This window comes from Pleurodeles waltl, chromosome 3_1 (genome assembly GCF_031143425.1).
Source record: "Pleurodeles waltl isolate 20211129_DDA chromosome 3_1, aPleWal1.hap1.20221129, whole genome shotgun sequence".
In the NCBI taxonomy this organism is placed as follows: Eukaryota; Metazoa; Chordata; class Amphibia; order Caudata; family Salamandridae; genus Pleurodeles; species Pleurodeles waltl.
The window spans coordinates 24801670-24828368 of record NC_090440.1 but is presented as its reverse complement, the minus strand read 5'-3'; the positions used below and the strand labels follow the sequence as shown (position 1 = coordinate 24828368).

Sequence of the window (26699 nt, the reverse complement as noted above, 5' to 3'; positions counted from 1 at the left end):
GACCAAGTCCAAAAGTCACAAGCAAGTCGGAGATGGGCAGATGCCCAGGAAATGCCAGCTGTGGGTGCAAGGAAGCTTCTACTGGACAGAAGAAGCTTAGGTTTCTGCAGGAACGACAAGGGCTAGAGATTTCCCCTTTGGAGGACTGATTCCTTACGCCGTGGAGAGTCGTGCAGAAGTCTTTTCCCGCCGAAAGACCGCCAACAAGCCTTGCTAGCTGCAAATCGTGCGGTAAAAGTTTTTGGATGCTGCTGTGGCCCAGGAGGGACCAGGATGTCGCAAATTGCGTCAGGAGAGAGAGGGGACGTCGAGCAAGACAAGGAGCCCTCACAGCAGCAGGTAGCACCCGGAGAAGTGCCAGAAACAGGCACTACGAGGATGTGTGAAACGGTGCTCACCCGAAGTTGCACAAAGAAGTCCCACGTCGCCGGAGAACAACTTAGGAGGTCGTGCAATGCAGGTTAGAGTGCCGTGGAACCAGGCTGGACTGTGCACAAAGGATTTCCGCCGGAAGTGCACGGAGGCCGGAGTAGCTGCAAAAGTCGCGGTTCCCAGCAATGCAGTCTGGCGTGGGGAGGCAAGGACTTACCTCCACCAAACTTGGACTGAAGAGTCACTGGACTGTGGGAGTCACTTGGACAGAGTTGCTGGATTCGAGGGACCTCGCTCGTCGTGCTGAGAGGAGACCCAAGGGACCGGTAATGCAGCTTTTTGGTGCCTGTGGTTGCAGGGGGAAGATTCCGTCGACCCACGGGAGATTTCTTCAGAGCTTCTAGTGCAGAGAGGAGGCAGACTACCCCCACAGCATGCACCACCAGGAAAACAGTCGAGAAGGCGGCAGGATCAGCGTTACAGAGTTGCAGTAGTCGTCTTTGCTACTATGTTGCAGTTTTGCAGGCTTCCAGCGCGGTCAGCAGTCGATTCCTTGGCAGAAGGTGAAGAGAGAGATGCAGAGGAACTCGGATGAGCTCTTGCATTCGTTATCTAAAGTTTCCCCAGAGACAGAGACCCTAAATAGCCAGAAAAGAGGGTTTGGCTACCTAGGAGAGAGGATAGGCTAGCAACACCTGAAGGAGCCTATCAGAAGGAGTCTCTGACGTCACCTGGTGGCACTGGCCACTCAGAGCAGTCCAGTGTGCCAGCAGCACCTCTGTTTCCAAGATGGCAGAGGTCTGGAGCACACTGGAGGAGCTCTGGACACCTCCCAGGGGAGGTGCAAGTCAGGGGAGTGGTCACTCCCCTTTCCTTTGTCCAGTTTCGCGCCAGAGCAGGGCTAAGGGGTCCCCTGAACCGGTGTAGACTGGCTTATGCAGAATTGGGCACATCTGTGCCCAAGAAAGCATTTCCAGAGGCTGGGGGAGGCTACTCCTCCCCTGCCTTCACACCATTTTCCAAAGGGAGAGGGTGTAACACCCTCTCTCAGAGGAAGTCCTTTGTTCTGTCATCCTGGGCCAGGCCTGGCTGGACCCCAGGAGGGCAGATGCCTGCCTGAGGGGTTGGCAGCAGCAGCAGCTACAGTGAAACCCCAGGAAGGGCAGTTTGGCAGTACCAGGGTCTGTGCTACAGACCACTGGGATCATGGGATTGTGCCAACTATGCCAGGATGGTATAGAGGGGGCAATTCCATGATCATAGACATGTTACATGGCCATATTCGGAGTTACCATTGTGAAGCTACATATAGGTAGTGACCTATATGTAGTGCACGCATGTAATGGTGTCCCCGCACTCACAAAGTCCGGGGAATTGGCCCTGAACAATGTGGGGGCACCTTGGCTAGTGCCAGGGTGCCCTCACACTAAGTAACTTTGCACCTAACCTTTACCAGGTAAAGGTTAGACATATAGGTGACTTATAAGTTACTTAAGTGCAGTGTAAAATGGCTGTGAAATAACGTGGACGTTATTTCACTCAGGCTGCAGTGGCAGGCCTGTGTAAGAATTGTCAGAGCTCCCTATGGGTGGCAAAAGAAATGCTGCAGCCCATAGGGATCTCCTGGAACCCCAATACCCTGGGTACCTCAGTACCATATACTAGGGAATTATAAGGGTGTTCCAGTAAGCCAATGTAAATTGGTAAAATTGGTCACTAGCCTGTTAGTGACAATTTGAAAGAAATGAGAGAGCATAACCACTGAGGTTCTGATTAGCAGAGCCTCAGTGAGACAGTTAGTCACTACACAGGTAACACATTCAGGCACACTTATGAGCACTGGGGCCCTGGGATACCAGGGTCCCAGTGACACATACAACTAAAACAACATATATACAGTGAAAAATGGGGGTAACATGCCAGGCAAGATGGTACTTTCCTACACAAACCCCCCCAAACGAAGGACAATAAGACTAGCCATGATCTGATGAGTCTTCATTGTCTAAGTGGAAATATCTGGAGAGTCCATCTGCATTGGAGTGGCTACTCCCAGGTCTATGTTCCACTGTATAGTCCATTCCCTGTAGGGATATGGACCACCTCAACAATTTAGGATTTTCACCTTTCATTTGTTTTAGCCAAAGTAGAGGTTTGTGGTCTGTCTGAACAATGAAGTGAGTGCCAAACAGGTATGGCCTCAACTTCTTCAGTGCCCAGACCACAGCAAAGGCCTCCCTCTCAATGGCAGACCAACGCTTTTCTCTAGGGGTCAACCTCCTACTAATAAAAGCAACAGGTTGATCCTGGCCCTCAGAATTAAGTTGTGATAGGACTGCCCCTACTCCTAATTCAGATGCATCAGTTTGGACATAGAATTTTTTTAGAGTAACAAGGGCTTTTCAGGACAGGTGCAGAGCACATGGCCTGCTTCAGCTCCTCAAAAGCTTTCTGACAGTTTGCTGTCCATAATACCTTTTTAGGCATTTTCTTGGATGTGAGGTCATTAAGAGGGGCTGCAATGGAGCCATAGTTCTTAATGAACCTCCTGTAATACCCAGTGAGTCCTAGGAAGGCTCTCACCTGAGTCTGAGTAGTAGGGGGAACCCAATCAATAATTGTTTGGATTTTCCCCTGAAGTGGTGCAATCTGTTCCCCACCAACAAGGTGGCCCAGATAAACCACCTTACCCTGCCCTATCTGGCACTTTGAAGCCTTGATAGTGAGGCCTGCCTTTTGCAGGGCCTCTAAAACTTTCCATAGGTGGACCAGGTGATCATCCCAGCTGGAGCTAAAGACAGCTATATCGTCCAAATATGCTGCACTGAAAGCTTCCAGCCCTTGCAGGACTGTGTTCACCAACCTCTGAAAAGTGGCAGGTGCATTTTTCAATCCAAAAGGCATTACTGTGAACTGGTAATGGCCTCCAATCGTTGAAAATGCAGTTTTAGGTTTAGCATCTTCTGATAATTTGATCTGCCAATACCCTGCAGTCAAATCAAAAGTGCTTAGATACTTGGCAGATGCCAGTGTATCTATGAGCTCATCTGCCCTGGGTATAGGGTGAGCATCAGTTTTGGTTACCTGGTTGAGACCTCTGTAGTCTACACAAAACCGCATTTCTTTCTTTCCATCTTTGGAATGGGGTTTTGGTACAAGTACCACAGGAGAAGCCCATGGACTTTCAGAGTGCTCCACCACTCCTAGTTCTAGCATTTTCTGCACCTCTTGCTTTATGCAGTCCCTGACATGGTCAGGCTGCCTATAGATCTTACTTTTGACAGGTAAACTGTCTCCAGTATCTATAGTGTGCTCACACCAAGAAGTGGTACCTGGCACAGTAGAGAAGAGTTCAGAAAACTGACCCAGGAGATTTATGCAATGGTCTTTCTGCTCAGCAGTAAGACAATCAGCCAAAACTACACCTTCCACAAGAGCATCTTGTTCTGTGGAAGAGAAGAGATCAGGTAGAGGATCACTGTCTTCTTCCTGTCCCTCATCAGTTGCCATGAGCAGGGTGAGATCAGCCCTGTCATAGTAGGGTTTCAGGCGGTTGAAATGGAGCACCCTAAGGGGACTCCTGGCAGTGCCTAAGTCAACTAAATAGGTGACTTCTCCCTTCTTTTCAACAATTGCGTGGGGTCCATTCCATTTATCTTGGAGTGCTCTTGGGGCCACAGGCTCCAAGACCCACACTTTCTGCCCTGGTTTGTACTGAACCAAAACAGCCTTCTGATCATGCCATTGCTTCTGGAGCTCTTGGCTGGCCTGAAGGTTTTTACTGGCCTTTTTCATATACTCAGCCATCCTTGATCTGAGGCCAAGTACATAATCCACAATATCTTGCTTTGGAGCTTTTAAAGGTTGTTCCCAACCCTCCTTGACAAGTGTGAGTGGACCCCTAACCGGGTGACCAAAGAGGAGTTCAAAGGGGCTGAAGCCCACTCCTTTCTGGGGTACCTCCCTATAAGCAAAAAGGAGGCATGGTAACAGGATATCCCATCTCCTGCGGAGTTTTTCAGGGAAACCCATAATCATGCCTTTGAGAGTGTTATTAAATCTCTCCACCAGTCCATTTGTTTGTGGATGATAGGGTGTAGTGAACTTGTAAGTCACACCACACTCCTTCCACATGGCCTTTAAGTATGCAGACATGAAATTGCTTCCCCTGTCTGATACTACTTCCTTTGGGAAGCCCACCCTGGAAAATATTCCCAGGAGGGCCTTTGCCACTGCAGGTGCTGTAGTGGTCCTTAAAGGAATTGCTTCAGGATATCTTGTGGCATGGTCCACTACCACCAAGATAAACCTATTGCCTGAAGCAGTAGGAGGGTTAAGGGGGCCAACTATGTCAACCCCTACCCTTTCAAAGGGAACCCCAACCACAGGCAGTGGGATAAGGGGTGCCTTTGGAGTGCCACCTGTCTTGCCACTGGCTTGACAGGTTTCACAGGACTTACAAAATTCCTTTGTGTCCTCAGACATCCTAGGCCAATGAAACAGGGGAACAAGCCTGTCCCAAGTTTTCATTTGCCCCAGATGTCCAGCTAGGGGAATGTCGTGGGCTAGAGTTAGGAGGAACTTTCTGTACTCCTGAGGAATCACTAACCTCCTGGCAGTTCCAGGTTTAGGATCCCTTGCTTCAGTGTACAAGAGGTTGTCCTCCCAGTAAACTCTGTGAGAGTCACTGACATCCCCATTAGCCTGTTTGACAGCTTGCTGTCTTAGACCCTCTAGTGTGGGACAGGTTTGCTGTGCCACACTCAGCTCCTCTCTGGCAGGCCCCCCTTCACCCAAAAGCTCAGCAGTGTCTGCTTCAAGCTCCTCTGGTGTAGGTTCTACACAGGGAGGGAATTCTTCTTCCTCAGAAGTTGAATCCACTGTAGAGGAAGGGATAGTAGGAAGTGGTTTGCTTCTACTAGCCCTAGCTTTAGGGAGCACTTGGTCCATTGTTCCAGGATCCAAGCTTCCCTGTCCTTTTTGCTTTTTGGCCTGAGCCCTGGTTAAAGCAAAAATATGCCCTGGGATGCCCAGCATTGTTGCATGGGCCTCCAATTCCACATCTGACCAAGCTGATGTCTCCAAATCATATCCTAGTAGACAGTTTACAGGTAAATCTGTGGCTACCACAACTTTCTTTGGACCAGTAACCCCCCCCCCCCCCCAGTTGAGATTTACAACAGCCATGGGGTGGCTAAGTGTGTTGTTGTGAGCATCGGTTACTTGGTACTGGTGACCAAGTAGGTGTTGTTCAGGGTGGACCAGCTTCTCTATGACCATAGTCACACTGGCTCCAGTGTCCCTGTAGGCCTGAACCTCAACACCATTTATTAGGGGTAGCTGCTTGTACTTATCCATATTAAGGGGACAAGCAACTAAGGTGGCTAAATCAATAGCCCCCTCAGAGACTAACACAGCCTCTGTGGCCTCCCTAACAAGGCCAACCCCAACTAAGTTACCAATAGTGAGCCCAGCTACTCCCTTGGATTGGCTATTAGTAGGTTTGCTCCCACCACCACTGCTATTAGTAGGGACACTAGGTGTAGCAGTAGGGGTTGTAGTGGTAGGAGGTTTGGTGCTTTTCTTTGGACAACTGGGATCTGTTGTCCAATGGCCTTTTATTTTACATAAGTAGCACCATGGTTTATTTTCCTTGTTTTGATTAGAAGAGGATTTGGGCCCACCACCCCCACCAGAGTGTTTTTGTGGGCCTGATGAAGACTCATTTTTAGATTTGTCCCCACCCTTGTCTGAAGACTTACCATCCTTCTTGCCATCTTTGTCACCCCCTGTATGAACTTTTCTGTTCACCCTTGTTCTGACCCATTTGTCTGCCTTCTTTCCCAATTCTTGGGGAGAGGTCAGATCAGAGTCCACGAGGTACTGGTGCAACAAATCAGACACACAATTATTAAGAATATGCTCTCTCAGGATCAAGTTATACAGGCTGTCATAATCAGTCACTTTACTGCCATGTAACCACCCCTCCAAGGCCTTCACTGAATGGTCAATGAAATCAACCCAGTCTTGTGAAGACTCCTTTTTGGTCTCTCTGAACTTTATCCTGTATTGTTCAGTGGTTAAGCCATAACCATCCAGGAGTGCATTCTTAAGAACTTTGTAATCATTAGCTTCATTTTCTTTTACAGTAAGGAGCCTATCCCTACCTTTTCCACTAAATGATAGCCATAGGATAGCAGCCCACTGCCTTTGAGGGACATCCTGTACAGCACAGGCCCTCTCAAGAGCAGCAAACCACTTGTTAATGTCATCCCCCTCCTTATAAGGGGGAACTATCTTGTGCAGATTCCTGGAATCATGCTCTTTTGCAGGATGACTATGGGGAATACTGCTGCTGCCACCATGGGTTTCTAAACCCAGTTTCTGTCTCTCCTTCTCTACTTCTAAGGTCTGTCTATCCAAATCCAGCTGTTGCTTCTTGAGCTTCAGTCTGGTTTGTTCCACTCTCAATCTATTGAGCTCCCTTTCTAACAATCTGTCATCAGGGTGGGTGGGAGGGACATGTCTTGAAACAGAAGTATGGTGAGAATGGACAGAAGGAGACCTATCCCTTACAGAAGGCACCCTAACAGCTTGGTTAACAGAAACATCACTTCCACTGTGGTGAGAATGAATGCTCTTGCTATGATGTGAGACAACACTATCTGTATGGTGTGACTCTACATCTGTACCAACTATGCTAGACTGTCTAGTAATGGGCAGGCTCTGATTTTTCTTTCCTAAATCTTTTCCTAGGGGTGTCCCTGGATCAGATTGGGAACCATTAGCTGCTTTTTCTACAGATGGGGCCTTTCTGGCTTTATCTTGTTCTCTAAGCATGTTAAGTAACAGTTCCAAGGAAGGATTCTTCCCTACACTCAAACCTCTCTCTATGCAGAGACTCCTTGCTCCTTTCCAGCTAAGGTGATCATATGCAAGTTTGGACAGATCAACATTTTGGCCTGTGCCAGACATTTTTAGAGAGAGTTAAAGTGATAGAAAAAGTGAAAAAAAGTTTGTCAGAGCTTTTAGAAAGACAGAGAAAAAAACTTTTAAAACTTTTTAGAACTTTTTGAAAGTTTAGAAGTACTTTTCAGCACTTAGAAAAGAGTGAAAAGAGGAAATGCAAAACTTTTTAGCTATGTGTACACACACTGAACTTGTTTTGTATATTTTTCTCTTATGAAAAGTACAATGACAAGAGTGGTAAGTAGTCTCAAAGCACTTATCCCACCGCTGCACAACCAATGTAGGAGGCTGGACTGGCTTGTAGTGAGTACCAAGGGGTACTTACACCTTGTACCAGGCCCAGTTATCCCTTATTAGTGTATAGGGTGTCTAGCAGCTTAGGCTGATAGATAATGGTAGCTTAGCAGAGCAGCTTAGGCTGAACTAGGAGACGTGTGAAGCTACTACAGTACCATTTAGTGTCATATGCACAATATCATAAGAAAACACAATACACAGTTATACTAAAAATAAAGGTACTTTATTTTTATGACAATATGCCAAAGTATCTTAGAGTGTACCCTCAGTGAGAAGATAGGAAATATACACAAGATATATGTACACAATACCAAAAATATGCAGTATAGTCTTAGAAAACAGTGCAAACAATGTATAGTTCCAATAGGATGCAATGGGGACACATAGGGATAGGGGCAACACAAACCATATACTCCAAAAGTGGAATGCGAACCACAAATGGACCCCAAACCTATGTGACCTTGTAGAGGGTCGCTGGGACTATTAGAAAATAGTGAGGGTTAGAAAAATAGCCCACCCCAAGACCCTGAAAAGTGAGTGCAAACTGCACTAAAGTTCCCCAAAGGACATAGAAGTCGTGAAAGGGGAATTCTGCAGGAAAGACACAAACCAGCAATGCAACAACGATGGATTTCCAGTCGAGGGTACCTGTGGAACAAGGGGACCAAGTCCAAAAGTCACAAGCAAGTCGGAGATGGGCAGATGCCCAGGAAATGCCAGCTGTGGGTGCAAGGAAGCTTCTACTGGACAGAAGAAGCTTAGGTTTCTGCAGGAACGACAAGGGCTAGAGACTTCCCCTTTGGAGGACGGATCCCTTACGCCGTGGAAAGTCGTGCAGAAGTGTTTTCCCGCCAAAAGATCGCCAACAAGCCTTGCTAGCTGCAAATCGTGCGGTAAAAGTTTTTGGATGCTGCTGTGGCCCAGGAGGGACCAGGATGTCGCAAATTGCGTCAGGAGAGAGAGGGGACGTCGAGCAAGACAAGGAGCCCTCTCAGCAGCAGGTAGCATATGGAGAAGTGCCAGAAACAGGCACTACGAGGATGCGTGAAACGGTGCTCACCCGAAGTCGCACAAAGAAGTCCCACGTCGCCGGAGAACAACTTAGGAGGTCGTGCAATGCAGGTTAGAGTGCCGTGGACCCAGGCTGGACTGTGCACAAAGGATTTCCACCGGAAGTGCACGGAGGCTGGAGTAGCTGCAAAAGTCGCGGTTCCCAGCAATGCAGTCTGGCGTGGGGAGGCAAGGACTTACCTCCACCAAACTTGGACTGAAGAGTCACTGGACTGTGGGAGTCACTTGGACAGAGTTGCTGGATTCGAGGGACCTCGCTCGTCGTGCTGAGAGGAGACCCAAGGGACCGGTAATGCAGCTTTTTGGTGCCTGCGGTTGCAGGGGGAAGATTCCGTCGACCCACGGGAGATTTCTTCAGAGCTTCTAGTGCAGAGAGGAGGCAGACTACCCCCACAGCATGCACCACCAGGAAAACAGTCGAGAAGGCGGCAGGATCAGCGTTACAGAGTTGCAGTAGTCGTCTTTGCTACTATGTTGCAGTTTTGCAGGCTTCCAGCGCGGTCAGCAGTCGATTCCTTGGCAGAAGGTGAAGAGAGAGATGCAGAGGAACTCGGATGAGCTCTTGCATTCGTTATCTAAAGTTTCCCCAGAGACAGAGACCCTAAATAGCCAGAAAAGAGGGTTTGGCTACCTAGGAGAGAGGATAGGCTAGCAACACCTGAAGGAGCCTATCAGAAGGAGTCTCTGACGTCACCTGGTGGCACTGGCCACTCAGAGCAGTCCAGCGTGCCAGCAGCACCTCTGTTTCCAAGATGGCAGAGGTCTGGAGCACACTGGAGGAGCTCTGGACACCTCCCAGGGGAGGTGCAGGTCAGGGGAGTGGTCACTCCCCTTTCCTTTGTCCAGTTTCACGCCAGAGCAGGGCTAAGGGGTCCCCTGAACCGGTGTAGACTGGCTTATGCAGAATTGGGCACATCTGTGCCCAAAAAAGCATTTCCAGAGGCTGGGGGAGGCTACTCCTCCCCTGCCTTCACACCATTTTCCAAAGGGAGAGGGTGTAACACCCTCTCTCAGAGGAAGTCCTTTGTTCTGTCATCCTGGGCCAGGCCTGGCTGGACCCCAGGAGGGCAGATGCCTGTCTAAGGGGTTGGCAGCAGCAGCAGCTGCAGTGAAACCCCAGGAAGGGCAGTTTGGCAGTACCAGGGTCTGTGCTACAGACCACTGGGATCATGGGATTGTGCCAACTATGCCAGGATGGTATAGAGGGGGCAATTCCATGATCATAGACATGTTACATGGCCATATTCGGAGTTACCATTGTGAAGCTACATATAGGTAGTGACCTATATGTAGTGCACGCGTGTAATGGTGTCCCCGCACTCACAAAGTCCGGGGAATTGGCCCTGAACAATGTGGGGGCACCTTGGCTAGTGCCAGGGTGCCCTCACACTAAGTAACTTTGCACCTAACCTTTACCAGGTAAAGGTTAGACATATAGGTGACTTATAAGTTACTTAAGTGCAGTGTAAAATGGCTGTGAAATAACGTGGACGTTATTTCACTCAGGCTGCAGTGGCAGGCCTGTGTAAGAATTGTCAGAGCTCCCTATGGGTGGCAAAAGAAATGCTGCAGCCCATAGGGATCTCCTGGAACCCCAATACCCTGGGTACCTCAGTACCATATACTAGGGAATTATAAGGGTGTTCCAGTAAGCCAATGTAAATTGGTAAAATTGGTCACTAGCCTGTTAGTGACAATTTGAAAGAAATGAGAGAGCATAACCACTGAGGTTCTGATTAGCAGAGCCTCAGTGAGACAGTTAGTCACTACACAGGTAACACATTCAGGCACACTTATGAGCACTGGGGCCCTGGGATACCAGGGTCCCAGTGACACATACAACTAAAACAACATATATACAGTGAAAAATGGGGGTAACATGCCAGGCAAGATGGTACTTTCCTACAATACCTGATCCCAATTGAAAGTTATCACTTATTACTGTAAATGTAATAAGTTAACCCAATGTTATCTTTTGGGAGAGGTAGGCACTGCAGTAGTAAAACACAAAATTAAGAATGTTTCACTACATGGACATGTCAAAGTTAAAAGTACATGTCCAACGTTTTAAACACACTGCACCCTGCCCACTGGGCATTTTAGGGCCTTATTGTGGGGTGACTTATAAGTATTAAAAAGAAAGGCTTGCATCCCACAAAAGGTTTCATTTTGTCGAATTGACGGTTTAAACTGCACACACAGGGTGCAATGGCAGGACTGAGACGTGTTTAAAAGGCTACATAAGTGGGTGGCACAATCAATGGTGCAGGCCCACTAGTAGCATTTATTTTACTGGTACACGTAGCACCACTTTAACAGGAACTGGCAGGTAAATTAAATGTGCCAATTGGTGGTAGTCCGATTTTTATTTTTAAAGGAGGGAGCAGCAGCACTTTAGGTTTGAATAGCAATGGTAAAGCACATAGAGGCCGGCGAAAACAACATCGACAAAAACAGAAGGAAGACAAAACATTTGGGGGAGACCACCCTCAGACTCTCAGGTCTAACAACTGGTGTCATAGTACTGCAATGAGATCAGTGCGGTGCTTCATGTTTCTGATTCAGAGTCTTGAGTCAGCGCCTTGAGACCCTCACGGGTGAGTAGTGCGCTTTACAAATTCCTGATTGATTGATTGAAGAAGCCACAACACGCAGGACATTTCTTGTGTGCACAGTGGATCCTGGGCTGTGCCCTGGCAGATCCCTTCTGATGAAGGATGATTGTAATTGCTGGTCCAGCACTTGAGCTCCTCTCTGCTGTTCATCTCTCACAGCTGAGCTGTAGGACTGATACCAAAGATGGACACAGAGAGAATATACAATGGAGACACTCTACAAAGGTGCAGTCAGTAGCACACAGGACAGCTGCTGGATATGAACCGGAGAAGAGGTAGCGATGACCCGAAGAGAATCTAAATGAACCTAAGGCGAGGAGATACCCTGCACTGCCACGCTGGGCTCTGCCCTGAAGATGCCAGTAATACATGTCTTCACCCACTGAGCTGTGCAGCCACACAAGCCTCTGCTGCTGGGCATTGTGTGTTAGTGGTAGAGCATGTCTGTGCTGCTTGTAAGGTCTGTGGCGCTGAAGATGGCAATGAGAGTTCCTTTTTAAAAATATTTGCCAAAAACAATTAATAGGGGAAAAGGGAAAAGGGGGTGGTTCGATTGCATGTCACAGTAGCAGCAAAAACCTCCTGCGCGTGCACAGAGCTGTGAGAGGCAGCGGTTAAAGTGGTGCTGGCAGAGCTTAATTTGAGCCGGGGTTACAGGTGGGGTTTTAGGGACCAGCACCTATTTTCCTCCTCATCTTTGAACCAGAGCAAAACAGAGGAAAAAACAAAAGAGGGAAAGCAGGATAAAGAGAAAGGGTGAAATCAGGAGTGAAAGAACCTGCCAAAGTGGGGTAGGCGGGCAGCAGCGTCTGGTTGTGGATTAAAGAAGTTTGAGGTGGGATCAGGGCTATTTAGCGCCTCAACCTGCAACAGCACCGGCCGCAGACTTCTGAACACAACTTTGGGGCCCGGCACAAATTAAGCACTGGATGCTGCTCACCACCTATGCTCTGATTTCCCCACCGTTGGAAGCCCAGTCCTCAGTGGGGTGAGCACTTAGGGGATGGTGAACCTCCATCCCATAGATACTGAGGAATGGAGTATCATTAGCCCCTTTCCTGCAGCTAATGGTATCCCTGACGGGTAGAGGGGAAGCTGTTACCACTTGACAGACAGAAGGTTGCAGAGGTGTGGCCCTTTCTGGGCATGGCATGGTGCTGCAGGAAATCCCAACTAGTCACGCCCAACATGGACCCAGGGATGAGAAGAGGTTGAAGTCAGGAAACCTTGGCCTTCTTCTCAAAGTGCTAAGTTTCCTGACGTCATCCAGTATGTGAGATGTGTGGAGGTATAGTAGTGGTGCTGGGGTGGGTTCTCAGTGGTAGACTAGTGCTCTGCCTCTGAGGTTTGGTGGTCCACTACTGCAGGGGGTGCTCACCTCTGAGGTCATCAGACCCACTACACTAGGCTCTATTGATGGTGATAATATGTTTTATGGAAGAAGCTCTCTGCAGTGCTGACAGTATGAGAGTCTCTGGATAAACACTGGATTTAAGGTGGATATTTCACTTATTAATAACAAGGGTAATAAACATGTGGCAGTAAGGCTAATAATTCATCAATAGTTGTGAGAACACCATGCAGCAATTCACTTTCAACCTGTAAGGGTCCTCTTTGGTGAAACAGTACTCTATATATCAACAACAAGGGTCAGCTTCACAGGCGCTTTGAAGACCCCTTTGAGCTGCTGGTACCCTGTAGGTACTCTGAAATACTACGCGCTCAGCTGATTCTCTGGAGCATGGAGGTGTCATGCATCGTTGGATCACTTACCGAGCACCTGCGACTTTGACTCTTCCAGGCAGGTGGACAGCGCCTGTCGTTTCTGCGTGGTGGATGTTGGGAACTGCAGGCAGGTGGACATGGAGGCGAGGACCAAGCACCACATCCTGGTCTAGTGGCTTCGGAGGAGGAAACGATCTGTCATGTAAAGGAAAAGATTTCTGGAATTAGCATCAATGTGTGACTCCAAGGATCAGACTTAAAATCACGCAAGAGGACACTGGTGTGCCTCCGCACGTGTGAGGCGGAGATATGGAGCAGTCGGCGGCTACTGCGGCAGTGCAGGTGGGCTTTGCCGTCCATCCTCATCCGTGCCACAGGGACTCATGTCTTAGTGAACACAAACTGCACAAGCAAGTCAGATTTGGTATATATTCTGCATTATTTGTCTTCTGGGACCCATGTGCCTCACTATGCCCCATTAGCTCTTACCTTCAGCCATTTAAGGTGTTATTCATTTCCAAAAGTAGAATCATTGATTTTCTGTAGTGTACAACTACACGCATTACATGCAACACATTTAATTCATGTATTCATTATTTAATTTGAATAGATGGGGCTTGGAAAAAGAAGAACAACTTTAGACCCTCATATGAGCATTCAAGGGAGTTCTCACAAACTTTCCTTCACCTTTCATCATGATCACAAGGTTCATTTTTCCCAAAGTAAATGCTTTGGGTGGCATATACGCTGTCCACAGCCTCCAGCCTCTGAGAGAGACTGGGAGTTGCTCATTCCAGCCACCAGTGCAGCATGGCTATGAGCTCAGCCATCAGAAGGACAGTGCAGTACGGCTCTGAGCTCAGCCATCAGAAGGACAGTGCAGCATGGCTCCGAGCTCAGCCATCAGAAGGACAGTGCACCATGGCTATGAGCTCAGCCATCAGAAGGACAGTGCAGCACGGCTCTCAGCTCAGCCATCAGGAGCCCAGTGCAGCACGGCTCTGAGCTCAGCCATCAGAAGGGCAGAGCAGCATGGCTCTGAGCTCAGCCATCAGGAGCCCAGTGCAGCATGGCTCCGAGCTCAGCCATCAGAAGGACAGTGCACCATGGCTATGAGCTCAGACATCAGAAGGACAGTGCAGCACGGCTCTGAGCTCAGCCATCAGGAGCCCAGTGCAGCACGGCTCTGAGCTCAGCCATCAGAAGGGCAGAGCAGCATGGCTCTGAGCTCAGCCATCAGGAGCCCAGTGCAGCATGGCTCCGAGCTCAGCCATCAGGAGGACACTGCAGCACGGCTGTGAGCTCAGGCATCAGAAGGAAAGTGCAGCATGGCTCCGAGCTCAGCCATCACAAGGGCAGTGCAGCACGGCTGTGAGCTCAGCCATCAGAAGGACAGAGCAGCACGGCTGTGAGCTCAGCCATCAGAAGCCCAGTGCAGCACGGCTCCGAGATCAGCCATCAGAAGGACAGTGCAGCACGGCTGTGAGCTCAGCCATCAGAAGCCCAGTGCAGCACGGCTGTGAGCGCAGCCATCAGGAGCCCAGTGCAGCACGGCTCCGAGCTCAGCCATCAGGAGCCCAGTGCAGCACGGCTGTGAGCTCAGCCATCAGAAGGACAGTGCAGCACGGCTCTGAGCTCAGCCATCAGAAAGACAGTGCAGCACGGCTCTGAGCTCAGCCATCAGAAGGACACTGCAGCATGGCTGTGAGCTCAGCCATCAGGAGGACACTGCAGCATGGCTCCGAGCTCAGCCATCAGAAGGACAGTGCAGCATGGCTCCGAGCTCAGCCATCAGAAGGGCAGTGCAGCACGGCTGTGAGCTCAGCCATCAGAAGGCCAGTGCAGCACGGCTGTGAGCTCAGCCATCAGAAGGACAGTGCAGCATGGCTCCGAGCTCAGCAATCAGGAGGACACTGCAGCACGGCTGTGAGCTCAGCCATCAGAAGGACAGTGCAGCACGGCTCCGAGCTCAGCCATCAGAAGGACACTGCAGCATGGCTCTGAGCTCAGCCATCAGGAGGACAGTGCAGCATGGCTCCGAGCTCAGCCATCAGAAGGACAGTGAAGCATGGCTCTGAGCTCAGCCATCAGGAGGACAGTGAAGCATGGCTGTGAGCTCAGCCATCAGAAGGACAGTGCAGCATGGCTCCGAGCTCAGACATCAGGAGGCCAGTGCAGCATGGCTCTGAGCTCAGCCATCAGAAGGCCAGTGCAGCATGGCTGTGAGCTCAGCCATCAGAAGGGCAGTGCAGCACGGCTCCGAGCTCAGCCATCAGAAGGACAGTGCAGCACGGCTCCGAACTCAGCCATCAGAAGGACAGTGCAGCATGGCTCCGAGCTCAGCCATCAGGAGGACACTGCAGCACGACTGTGAGCTCAGCCATCAGAAGGAAAGTGCAGCATGGCTCCGAGCTCAGCCATCAGGAGGACACTGCAGCACGACTGTGAGCTCAGCCATCAGAAGGAAAGTGCAGCATGGCTCCGAGCTCAGCCATCAGGAGGACACTGCAGCATGGCTCTGAGCTCAGCCATCAGGAGGACAGTGCAGCATGGCTCCGAGCTCAGCCATCAGAAGGACAGTGCAGCATGGCTCTGAGCTCAGCCATCAGGAGCCCAGTGCAGCACGGCTGTGAGCTCAGCCATCAGGAGCCCAGTGCAGCATGGCTCCGAGCTCAGCCATCAGAAGGACAGTGCAGCATGGCTGTGAGCTCAGTCATCAGGAGCCCAGTGCAGCATGGCTCCGAGCTCAGCCATCAGAAGGACAGTGCAGCACGGCTGTGAGCTCAGTCATCAGGAGCCCCCAGTGCAGCACGGCTGTGAGCTCAGCCATCAGGAGCCCAGTGCAGCATGGCTCTGAGCTCAGCCATCAGAAGGACACTGCAGCACGGCTCTGAGCTCAGCCATCAGGAGGACAGTGCAGCATGGCTCCGAGCTCAGCCATCAGAAGGACAGTGAAGCATGGCTCTGAGCTCAGCCATCAGGAGGACAGTGAAGCATGGCTCTGAGCTCAGCCATCAGAAGGGCAGAGCAGCATGGCTGTGAGCTCAGCCATCAGAAGGGCAGTGCAGCACGGCTGTGAGCTCAGCCATCAGAAGGACAGTGCAGCATGGCTCCGAGCTCAGCCATCAGGAGGACAGTGAAGCATGGCTGTGAGCTCAGCCATCAGAAGGACAGTGCAGCATGGCTCCGAGCTCAGCCATCAGGAGGCCAGTGCAGCATGGCTCTGAGCTCAGCCATCAGAAGGGCAGAGCAGCACGGCTGTGAGCTCAGCCATCAGAAGGACAGTGCAGCATGGCTCCGAGCTCAGCCATCAGGAGGACACTGCAGCATGGCTCTGAGCTCAGCCATCAGGAGGACAGTGAAGCATGGCTCTGAGCTCAGCCATCAGGAGGACAGTGAAGCATGGCTGTGAGCGCAGCCATCAGGAGCCCAGTGCAGCATGGCTGTGAGCTCAGCCATCAGGAGGACAGTGAAGCATGGCTCTGAGCTCAGCCATCAGGAGGCCAGTGCAGCCTGGCTCCGAGCTCAGCCATCAGAAGGACAGTGCAGCATGGCTGTGAGCTCAGCCATCAGGAGGACAGTGAAGCATGGCTGTGAGCTCAGCCATCAGGAGGACAGTGAAGCATGGCTCCGAGCTCAGCCATCAGGAGGACAGTGAAGCATGGCTCCGAGCTCAGCCATCAGAAGGACAGTGAGGCCTGGCTGTGAGCTCAGCCATCAGGAGGACAGTGCAGCCTGGCTCTGAGCTGAGCCATCAGGAGGACAGTGAAGCATGGCTGTGAGCTCAGCCATCAGGAGCCCAGTGCAGCACGGCTGTGAGCTCAGCCATCAGGAGGACAGTGAAGCATGGCTCCGAGCTCAGCCATCAGGAGGACAGTGAAGCATGGCTCTGAGCTGAGCCATCAGGAGGCCAGTGCAGCACGGCTCTGAGCTCAGCCATCAGGAGGACAGTGAAGCATGGCTCCGAGCTCAGCCATCAGAAGGACAGTGAAGCATGGCTCCGAGCTGAGCCATCAGGAGGACAGTGAAGCATGGCTGTGAGCTCAGCCATCAGAAGGACAGTGAAGCATGGCTCTGAGCTCAGCCATCAGAAGGACAGTGCAGCATGGCTCTGAGCTCAGCCATCAGAAGGACAGTGAAGCATGGCTCTGAGCTGAGCCATCAGGAGGACAGTGAAGCATGGCTCTGAGCTGAGCCATCAGGAGGACAGTGAAGCATGGCTGTGAGCGCAGCCATCAGGAGGACAGTGAAGCATGGCTCTGAGCTCAGCCATCAGGAGCCCAGTGCAGCACGGCTGTGAGCTCAGCCATCAGAAGGACAGTGCAGCATGGCTTCGAGCTCAGCCATCAGGAGGACACTGCAGCATGGCTCTGAGCTCAGCCATCAGAGGACACTGCAGCATGGCTCTGAGCTGAGCCATTAGGAGGCCAGTGCAGCATGGCTGTGAGCTCAGCCATCAGGAGGACACTGCAGCATGGCTCTGAGCTCAGCCATCAGAAGGCCAGTGCAGCATGGCTCTGAGCTCAGCCATCAGAAGGACAGTGCAGCATGGCTCCGAGCTCAGCCATCAGAAGGACAGTGCAGCATGGCTCTGAGCTCAGCCATCAGGAGGACACTGCAGCATGGCTCTGAGCTCAGCCATCAGAAGGACAGTGAAGCCTGGCTGTGAGCTCAGCCATCAGGAGGACACTGCAGCATGGCTCTGAGCTCAGCCATCAGGAGGAAGCATGGCTCTGAGCTCAGCCATCAGGAGGACAGTGCAGCATGGCTCTGAGCTCAGCCATCAGAAGGACACTGCAGCATGGCTCTGAGCTCAGCCATCAGGAGGACAGTGAAGCACGGCTGTGAGCTCAGCCATCAGGAGGACAGTGAAGCATGGCTGTGAGCTCAGCCATCAGGAGGACACTGCAGCATGGCTCTGAGCTCAGCCATCAGAAGGACACTGCAGCATGGCTCTGAGCTCAGCCATCAGGAGGACAGTGCAGCATGGCTCTGAGCTCAGCCATCAGGAGGACAGTGAAGCATGGCTGTGAGCTCAGCCATCAGGAGGCCGTCTGAGGCTGAATATCTCTTCCAACAGAAGCATCAATTAGGCTTGTTCTGCAGACACCCTGCTAGCTAGTGAAATTTAAATGAAGTCCAGGTACGAATGTGTGAAACTTCTACTGACATAAAGACCTTCATTATGGCAAAGTGCTTTAAGATTAAATATGAAGAGATTTAAAAGTGCCCTGAATGTAATATGTTGCCGATTTTCATAATGTTTACAATTTTCCTTTGAGCTCTCGCTATGTTTCCACTGACTTCTGCAATTATTTTGTTTCAATTATTCTACACAAAAAAGCCTATAGAAGAGAGAGAAAGAGACGGAGACAGAGAGAGGTGAGTGCGTGTGTGTCTGTGTGTGTCTGCGTGTGTATGTGTGTGTCTGCGTGTGTATGTGTGTGTGTGTGAATGTGTGTATGTGTGTGAGTGTGTGTGTGTGTATCTGTGTATGTATGTGTGTGTGAATGTGTCTGTGTCTGTATCTGTGTATGTGTGTGTGTCTGCGTATGTATGTGTGTGTGTGTCTGTGTGCGTATGTGTGTGTGAGTGCGCGTATGTGTGTGTCTGTGAATGTGTGTATGTATGTGTGTGTCAATGTGTGTGAGTGTGTCTGTGTGTGCGTGTGCGAGTGTGTGTGAGTGTATGTGTGTGAATGTGTGTGTGTGTATGCCCTTGTTCCATACCAGATTCGTATTATCTCAGGTAAGTTGAGGGAGGGGTGTGGGCCATACCTCGACCATCCTCTCAGCCTAGAGTTGGGTCCATACATGCACTTGCCGAAGTGTTATGAAGAATCTTCCAGGCCATGTTTACACAACACTTGTACAAAAGGCACAAGTTGCTCAAACGATCCCAAGGCTGTACATGCAATTGTTGATGTTGTGTTTCACTTTCTATCGTCATGTAATGAAAACATGAAAACTCAATAGGCAGAGATTTAAAAAAACACAGAACAGGTTCCTATGTCCACTGACCCTCCAAGCAGAAGGTCTGGTACTCGGATTCAGTGTTACACAGTTAGTTAAACTCGATGAGCTCAATGTCCAGTCAGACCTGTACACCTAAATACTAACAGGCCTTTAATTAAATGCAGGAAACGCACGGCTATTAAAAATAATGATAAGCACGAAAACAGGCCCTGGAGTAACCCAGAGACACTAGCAAGGGCTTATCTGGCAGGGAGGTCAACTTAACAAATACAGGATGCTATGGACAGGTTTAACCTAGGAGAAGGGGCCAGTGTGTTCCCTCAACCAGAGCAGTGGCAGGCAGAATGATACATAGCACTGACATCGAGATGATGCATCTGTTCCCTGTACTAGTGTTCAGAAGTTCAAGTACATGCAGGGCCACTGGAATTATGTGGCAGGAGAGTGGCACATTATGCAACAGGATTGTCTAAATTATGCGGCAAGAAAAACCAAACTATGCAGGATAACGTGGCACACTTTGTAACTATATCAATTATTTCATCATTTGTAAACTTGATAACACTGTATGAGGATTGGTTACACCTCAGTATCAGTCAACACCCAAATATAGCAATTAGCAATAGAAAGGTGACCAGTCCAGCTTTGCAAAGGGCTTTCAGCGCACTCCAACATGTGTCGCTGCATTTTTAGTAACTTTTGAACCGTTTGCGCTAGAAACGATTTTTATGTTAAAATCTGCAGATTATGCGGTAGATGGTGGATTATGTGGCAAATGTGGCAAATCTATAATTATGCAAAATTTGCTGCATCCGCAGAATCGCACAATTCCATTGGCCCTGAGGATAAGTCAGTGACACACAAGGAGCGCGTCTTCTGGTCTCGGGTGCCCCACTGTACGTAGGGTCAGGCGATGGAGAGGCAGTGTGGCCTTGAGATAACCATTACGACCCTTCTGAATTTGCGAGATGTCCAAACCTCCTAAATTCAGGCCCATAAAAATGATGTTTTCCATGATTATTAAGTCTGAAGCATCCATTGTACTCTGTCACCCTTCTCTAGGTATAAACCAATGGAATGAAAAACATGGGTCCCCTATAGACAGAACTCACATGGAGGCCTCGGAACGAAGAAAAGCTGAGAAGACTCGAGGGGCACCTGTGACCCTGAGGTCAAACACAGATTTCTGTAGAGGGTGCATTATTCTACCAAGCCAGCTGCTGGCTGCCAACCCCGTGGACAAGTAACATAGCAACGGGGGGAATACTTCAGCGGGCTGTATGCCAGAATACGGAGAACACACCTACTGTCTGACATGTCATGGCCTAAATCCATTACACAAATGTTACCCAGTGAGCACAGGATTTCGGTTATTAAGTGGCGTGATTATATTTAGGCCACAATATTCTGGTGCCAATACTGCATTTTTCCGGCAGTGATTACTTGCAAAGAGCAACAATTACACAGACTCGAAGAGGATTAAGGAGGAATTGGCCCCGCATCTGCTCACAAGAATAGTTTTTGCATCACTGCTTAGAGAAAAGCATCACTCGGTCACAGCTTTAATCTGTGTCCTCCATTGTTAAACTTGAGGCAAACTTCATTCCAAGGTCTTTAACAAGGTGTAGGCTGGTGAGCCAAGGAAGAGGGCCAGTAAGCTCCCCTCCAAGCCGAAAGGATAAGAATTTCAGTCTTTACGCAGTGTTTCAACTGGCTTTGCACCATCTCATGGTCACGAGATACATCATGACTATATTGGTGACCCGGAAATATCATCAGTGAGGAGTCGGTAATAGTCGGGCAAACTTCCCTTGACGATACGGAGTGGATATCATAGTTTAATGTAGTATAAGTCCATATTTTCGGGGGTCAAAAGTGTGACATACAACCATATACTAACTATATAAATGCAGTTCCTCTTATTCACTCATCCATCCATGCATCTATTAATCACTCAATGATCCACCCTTCACCCTGTTCATGCTCACAATCCCGCACCTCAGCGTAGGGAGCGGTGGTAGCCTGTCTTGGTCCTTGACGAAGAGATTGGACCCTCTGGTTGGAATCCTGCTGGAGATGTGTTGTCGCACGTCTCCCACACTCCTCAGGAAGACACTGGGAATCCGATGCAGCCTCCGGCCCACGCGGCCCGCCTGGATGTGCTTGCGAATCTTGCGGCTGAGCTCGGTGCTGACTGGAGTGAACCGAAATCCAGGATAGAGCTTCCCGGCTGTGGACAGAATGGAGAACTGTTGGGTGAAAAGAAGAAAACAAAGACGCATACAGACAGACACACAGACACTCACCTCTGGAGTGTCGCTAATAACCAGGAGTGGCTCCTCTATTAGGGCGGAGGAGCGTCGCCCCGCCAGCAGCAGAAGCTGCAAATCTTTCACCACAAAGGGATAATAAACTATGGCGGTCATTCTGACCACGCCCGCCCGCCATGAGGTCACCGCCATTTGGCCGCTCCGCAGTCAAAAGACCGCAGAGGCCATTCTGGCTTTCACGCTGGGCCGGCGGGCGCCCGCCAAAGAAGCGCCCGCCGGCCCAGCGGGAAAGGCCCTGCCACATGGAAGCCGGCTCCGAATGGAGCCGGCGGTGTTGCAGGGGTGCGACGGGTGCAGTTGCACCCGTCGCGATTTTCACTGTCTGCTATGCAGAAAGTGAAAATCATGCTGGGGCCCTGTTAGGGCCCTGCAGTGCGGGGACCCCAGGGGCCCCACGACACCCGTTCCCGCCATCCTGTTCCTGGCGGTAAAAACCGCCAGAAACAGAGTGGCGGGAAGAGGGTCGGAATCTCAGCGCCGCCATGGAGATTCAGCCCAGACAGGGAAAATCTGGCGGGAAACCGCCAGATCCCCTTTTCTGGCCGCGGCTTTACCGCCGCGGTCAGAATGGGCAGGGAAGCACCGCCAGCCTGTTGGCGGTGCTTCCGTGGTCATCCACCCTGGCGGTCGATGACCGCCAGGGCTGGAATGACCCCCTATGTTATTTCATTATCAGAGTGCACATGTGTTTGGCCGGATGTCTGGGGCCGGCCAAACACTCATGCGCTGTAGGCTTTCTCCAGCCAAGCAGCACAGTTGCTGGGCTGAAAGGAGCCTGCACAGGCTCCCATTCTGACTGGGAGCGCCCAGCCAGGGCCTTCCCAACCAATCCTGATGCTGCTTATAGCAGGGTCAGGATTGTCCACAGGGTAGGCTTGGAGCCTGTGCCTGCCTTCAACCCGAGGAGACGGAGGAGAGGTGCGGCGCGAAGCACGTACGTTTTTCTTTTAATTAATTTTTTGACTGCTCCTGCACTGCCCCCCCAGCGCATGCCACCCCGCCCTCCTCCTCATTACCGATGCGAGCCACGACTGGCAACATCAAGATTTAGGGCCTGATTTAGATATTGGCAGACAGGTTACTCAGTCAAAAGGGGGACAGATATCCCACCACCTGAAATCTAAATCCCAATATATCCTATGGGATTTACATTTTGACGGACAGGAATCCCATAATATCCTATGGGACTTAGACGTCAGTGGACATGAATCCCATTATATCCTTTAGCACTTAGATTTCGGGGGCAGGATATCCGTCACCATTGAGACGGAGTAACCCGTCTCCCAAACTCTAAAGCAGGCCCTCAATTTGTAACAACTACATTCCACAAATAATTCAAGAACCTTGGCATTTGTTACCATCTGACACAAGTTATGTATTCCATTGTGCTAAGAGTTAATAAAAGAATATTTAAATAATGAAACCAATCCAAGAACAGCTACAGCTTCCAAAAGTACATTCATCAATCATTCATGTGAAGCGTTCATTTCCTAGTGCGAGGCCAAAAGAATCCTGATGTCTAAACTGTATAAATGAATCTACTGAAACCTCATATTAAACAGCTGCACTCACTCCAGGTACTCGGATTCATGTCTCTGTTTTTGAAGGTTTTCAACAGACAGATTTCATGGTGGATACTCTGACGCAAAGAACATTTTTACACTTCTTTTTTAGCCACTGAATTGCCTTGCCTCTTTTTGTTAGCGCAATGTGCCATTAAAATTGAAAGTTTTGATCTTTCTAGTAAGTAAAACCAATGGTTCTCAACCTTAAAGTCATTACAGATTGTTAACAAGCCCTCCTCCTCCTCTCCTCCTCCTCCTCTTTCTCCTCCTCCTCCACCACCACCACCACCACCACCGTGATTGGCTGATCCCCCTTCTCTGCTGGATGCCCCTCCCCGGTTCGTGGCTCCGCCCTTTCCACAAGCTACTTTTCCATCTTGAATTGGCTGCTTCCCTTTTCCACAGTACACCCCTCACTTGGCTCTTCTCTCTCCCCTGGTTGATCTATACCTCAGCCTCTGGTACACTCTGTTCATCTTTCCCTCAGGCTGAGACAAGACTGGCCAGGCCTGTTTCCTCCCCCCCCCCCCCACATCCATACCCACCACAGTTCATCGCTGAGCTGCCATCTTGTGTAGCGCGTGCCTCACCTGCGTACATGAAATCCCTGTGCAGGATGGGCTGGAGGTCTGTCCAGAGCTGTTGGATGTGGGAGTGGTCGGTGCGCAGAAGCAGCTGCTCCAACACCTGGCATCGCTGCCGGGAGAAACACAGGAAGAAAACTAAGGGCAGGAACACCACTGCTACTACTGCTAGTAATAACAACCACAACGAAAAGAAAAAGAAGTCTCTCCCATAGCCTGCCCTATCCGTGCCCCCTCTACGACCACACCATCTCGCGAAAAGAAGTCAAATAATTCAGTGCTACCCACATACTCTGAGCTTACATTTCATCCTCGTCAGCTTTCTACTCCCCTTATTCTGAATGAATGAACTCTCACCACCAACACCTCCACCTTCTACACTGCTGGCATCAAAATCCTTCCTGAGCTCCCTCGCCCGCGGGTGCCCAAAGAGCATTTCACTGGCCAAGGCCTCGCAACCAAGGGGATAACAGCTGACCATACCTGGGAGATCTGAAAACCTAGAGGGATTCACCAGATACCCCCTAACACAGCCCGGAAGCTTCTTTTCTCCTATTTATGTCTTCTCCTTCTTCACTCTACAGCCATCCCCACCTCTTTCATTGATGTTGTCTACCCCACCTGGTCCCTACCCACTGAACACAGAACACTCTGTCCCCCGCCTAACGCTGGCACACAGCCCCAAATCCAGACTCTCCTCTGACAATTTAAATTACCCACTCTCTTGCCTTGGCCATAACATCCCATCCCACAGCTTCTGCAACCTGCAACCTCACTGAGCCATGGTTAAGTTCCCTCTGTTGTATACTGTAAGAGGTACTTTATTTTAGTGACAATGTGCCAAAAATATAAAGTAAAATACACAAAATATACAGGTAAGTAAACAGTTAGAAAAGTAGTGCAAATACTGTAGAATACAATAGGATGCAATAGGCCTGGGGCAACACAAACCATATGCTAATAAAGTGGAACGCGAACCACTTAGGGACCCCAGGACCCCAGGTAGTGTGTAGAGGGTCGCTGGGAGTGTAAGTAAAACACTAAGGGTGTCCAAGATACCCCACCCCAAGACTATAGTCGTGATAGGAGATTAAGCAAAGACAACAACTGATTATAAAGCACTGAAGATGGATTCCTGGACCTGAGGACCTGTAAAGGAAGGGGACCAAGTCCAAGAGTCACGAAAGTGTCCGGGGGGGGCAGGAGCCCACTAAACCCAGGATGAAGGTGCGAAATGGCTGCCTCTGGGTGGAAGAAGCTGAAGATTCTGCAACAACGGAAGATGCCAGGAACTTCTCCTTTGCGTAGAAGATGTCCCACGGCGTGCTGGAGGATGCAGAGTTGTTTCCACGCAGAAAGACTGCAAACAAGCCTTGCTAGCTGCAAAGGTCGCGGTTGAAGAAAATGGGTGCTTCCCGGGCCCAGGGAGGACCAGGAGTTCGCCCCTGGGGGAGGAGACAGAGGAGGCGCTTAGCAACACAAAGAGCCCACGCAGAAGCAGGCAGCACCCACAGAAGTACTTGAACACGGGTTCAAGAAAACTGAGCACAGGAGTCGTCTCAACACTACAAAGGAGGGTCCCACAAAGTTGGTGGTCAGCTCAGCGAGATGAGCAATGCAGGACGGAGTGCTGGGGACCTGAGCTATGCTGTGCATGCAGGATTCCTGCAAAAGTGCACAGAAGCCCTAGCAGCTGTAGTTCACGCAGTACACAGGATTACTGTCTGGCGTGGGGCGGCAAGGACTTACCTCCACCAAATTTGGACAGATGGACCACAGGACTGTCAGGGTCACTTGGATCCATCTCCTGTGTTCCAGGGACCACGCTCGTCACGATGAGAGGGGACCCAGAGGACCGGTGAAGCAGACGTTTGGTGCCTGCACTAGAGGACGCAGTTGGGGTTGTGGTAATGGGAGCCTTGGTGTTTTTCTTTGGACAAGTGGAATCACTTGCCCAATGGCCTTTACTCTCACATAAATAACAGCACGGCTTCTTTTGATTGTTGGAAGAGGATTTGGACCCACCACCCCCAGAGGATTTTTGTGGGCCTGATGAAGACTCAGAATGTTTTTTATCTTTGTCCCCACCCTTGTCAGAAGACTTACCATCCTTCTCTTGCCACCCTTGTCACCACCTGTATGAACTTTTCTGTTCACTCTTGTTCTAACCCATTTGTCTGTCTTCTTTCCCAATTCTTGGGGAGAGGTCAGATCTGAGTCTACCAAGTTTCGATGCAACAAGTCAGACACACAATTATTCAAAATATGCTCTCTCAGGATTAGATTATACAGGCTTTCATAGTCAGTCACCTTACTGCCATGTAACCAACCCTCCAAGGCCTTCACTGAACAGTCTACAAAGTCTGTCCAGTCTTGAGAGGACACTTTTCTGGTATCTCTGAACTTTATCCTGTATTGTTCCATCTAAGAGTAAATGCTTCAAAACTTTGTAATTATTAGCATCACTTTCTCTGACAGTAAGGAGCCTATCCCTACCATTATCTGTGAAAGATATCCTCAAGATAGCAGCCTGCTGCCTTTGACAGACCAACTGTACCATACAGGCCCTCTCAAGTGCAGCAAACCACTTGTTAATGTCATCCCTCTCCTTGTAAGGGGGGACTATCTTATGCAGGTTCTTAGAATCTTGTTCTCTTACAGGAGTGCTATCAAGAACACTGCTGCTGACACCATGGGGAACTAACCCCAACCTCTGCCTTTCCCTATCTACATCTAGAGACTCCCTGTCTAAGGCCAACTGCTGCTGCCTCAGCTTCAGTCTGGCCTCTTCCAACCTCAGCTTTCTGAGTTCCCTCTTTAGGGTGTTATCCTCAGGGTGGGAGGCCTGGGAATTCAGAGACACAGAGGAAATGTGGGAATTGGCAGAAGTAGACCTGTCTCTAACTGGCTGGACTCTAGTTACCTGGCCTTTTGGAGTGAAAGGTGCCCTACTAGTGTGTGACCCCCTCCCACTACCAGCTTCACTAGATGGCCTGCTAGGTGCTAGTTCCTTGGAAGAACACTCCCCAGCATCCTCAGGGAACTCCTCTGAGTCTTGCTGGGTACCCCCCTCCTCTACCTCCTGATCCTGGGATGGGCCAGACTGGTTATGGTCACTTTCTAGGAGAAGGCAAGGAGAAGATCTTTGGTAGGGTTCTTACCAATGATTAAATCTCTTTCTAATTTTTCATAAAAGGTT

The 26699-nt window shown here is 50.1% G+C and overlaps 1 protein-coding gene across 1 annotated transcript in view; it reads right to left on the bottom strand.

The window, feature by feature from the left end:
• Positions 1–26699, bottom strand: part of LOC138283713 (F-box/WD repeat-containing protein 7-like) — a 334239-nt gene that overhangs the window by 284949 nt on the left and 22591 nt on the right. Inside the window, exons 3-5 of the mRNA XM_069221757.1 lie at positions 23507–23612; positions 21020–21251; positions 13095–13241 (exon numbers count right to left, since the gene is read on the bottom strand). Coding sequence (XP_069077858.1) covers positions 13095–13241; positions 21020–21251; positions 23507–23612 — 485 coding nt within the window. The remainder of the gene's footprint in view (positions 1–13094; positions 13242–21019; positions 21252–23506; positions 23613–26699) is intronic.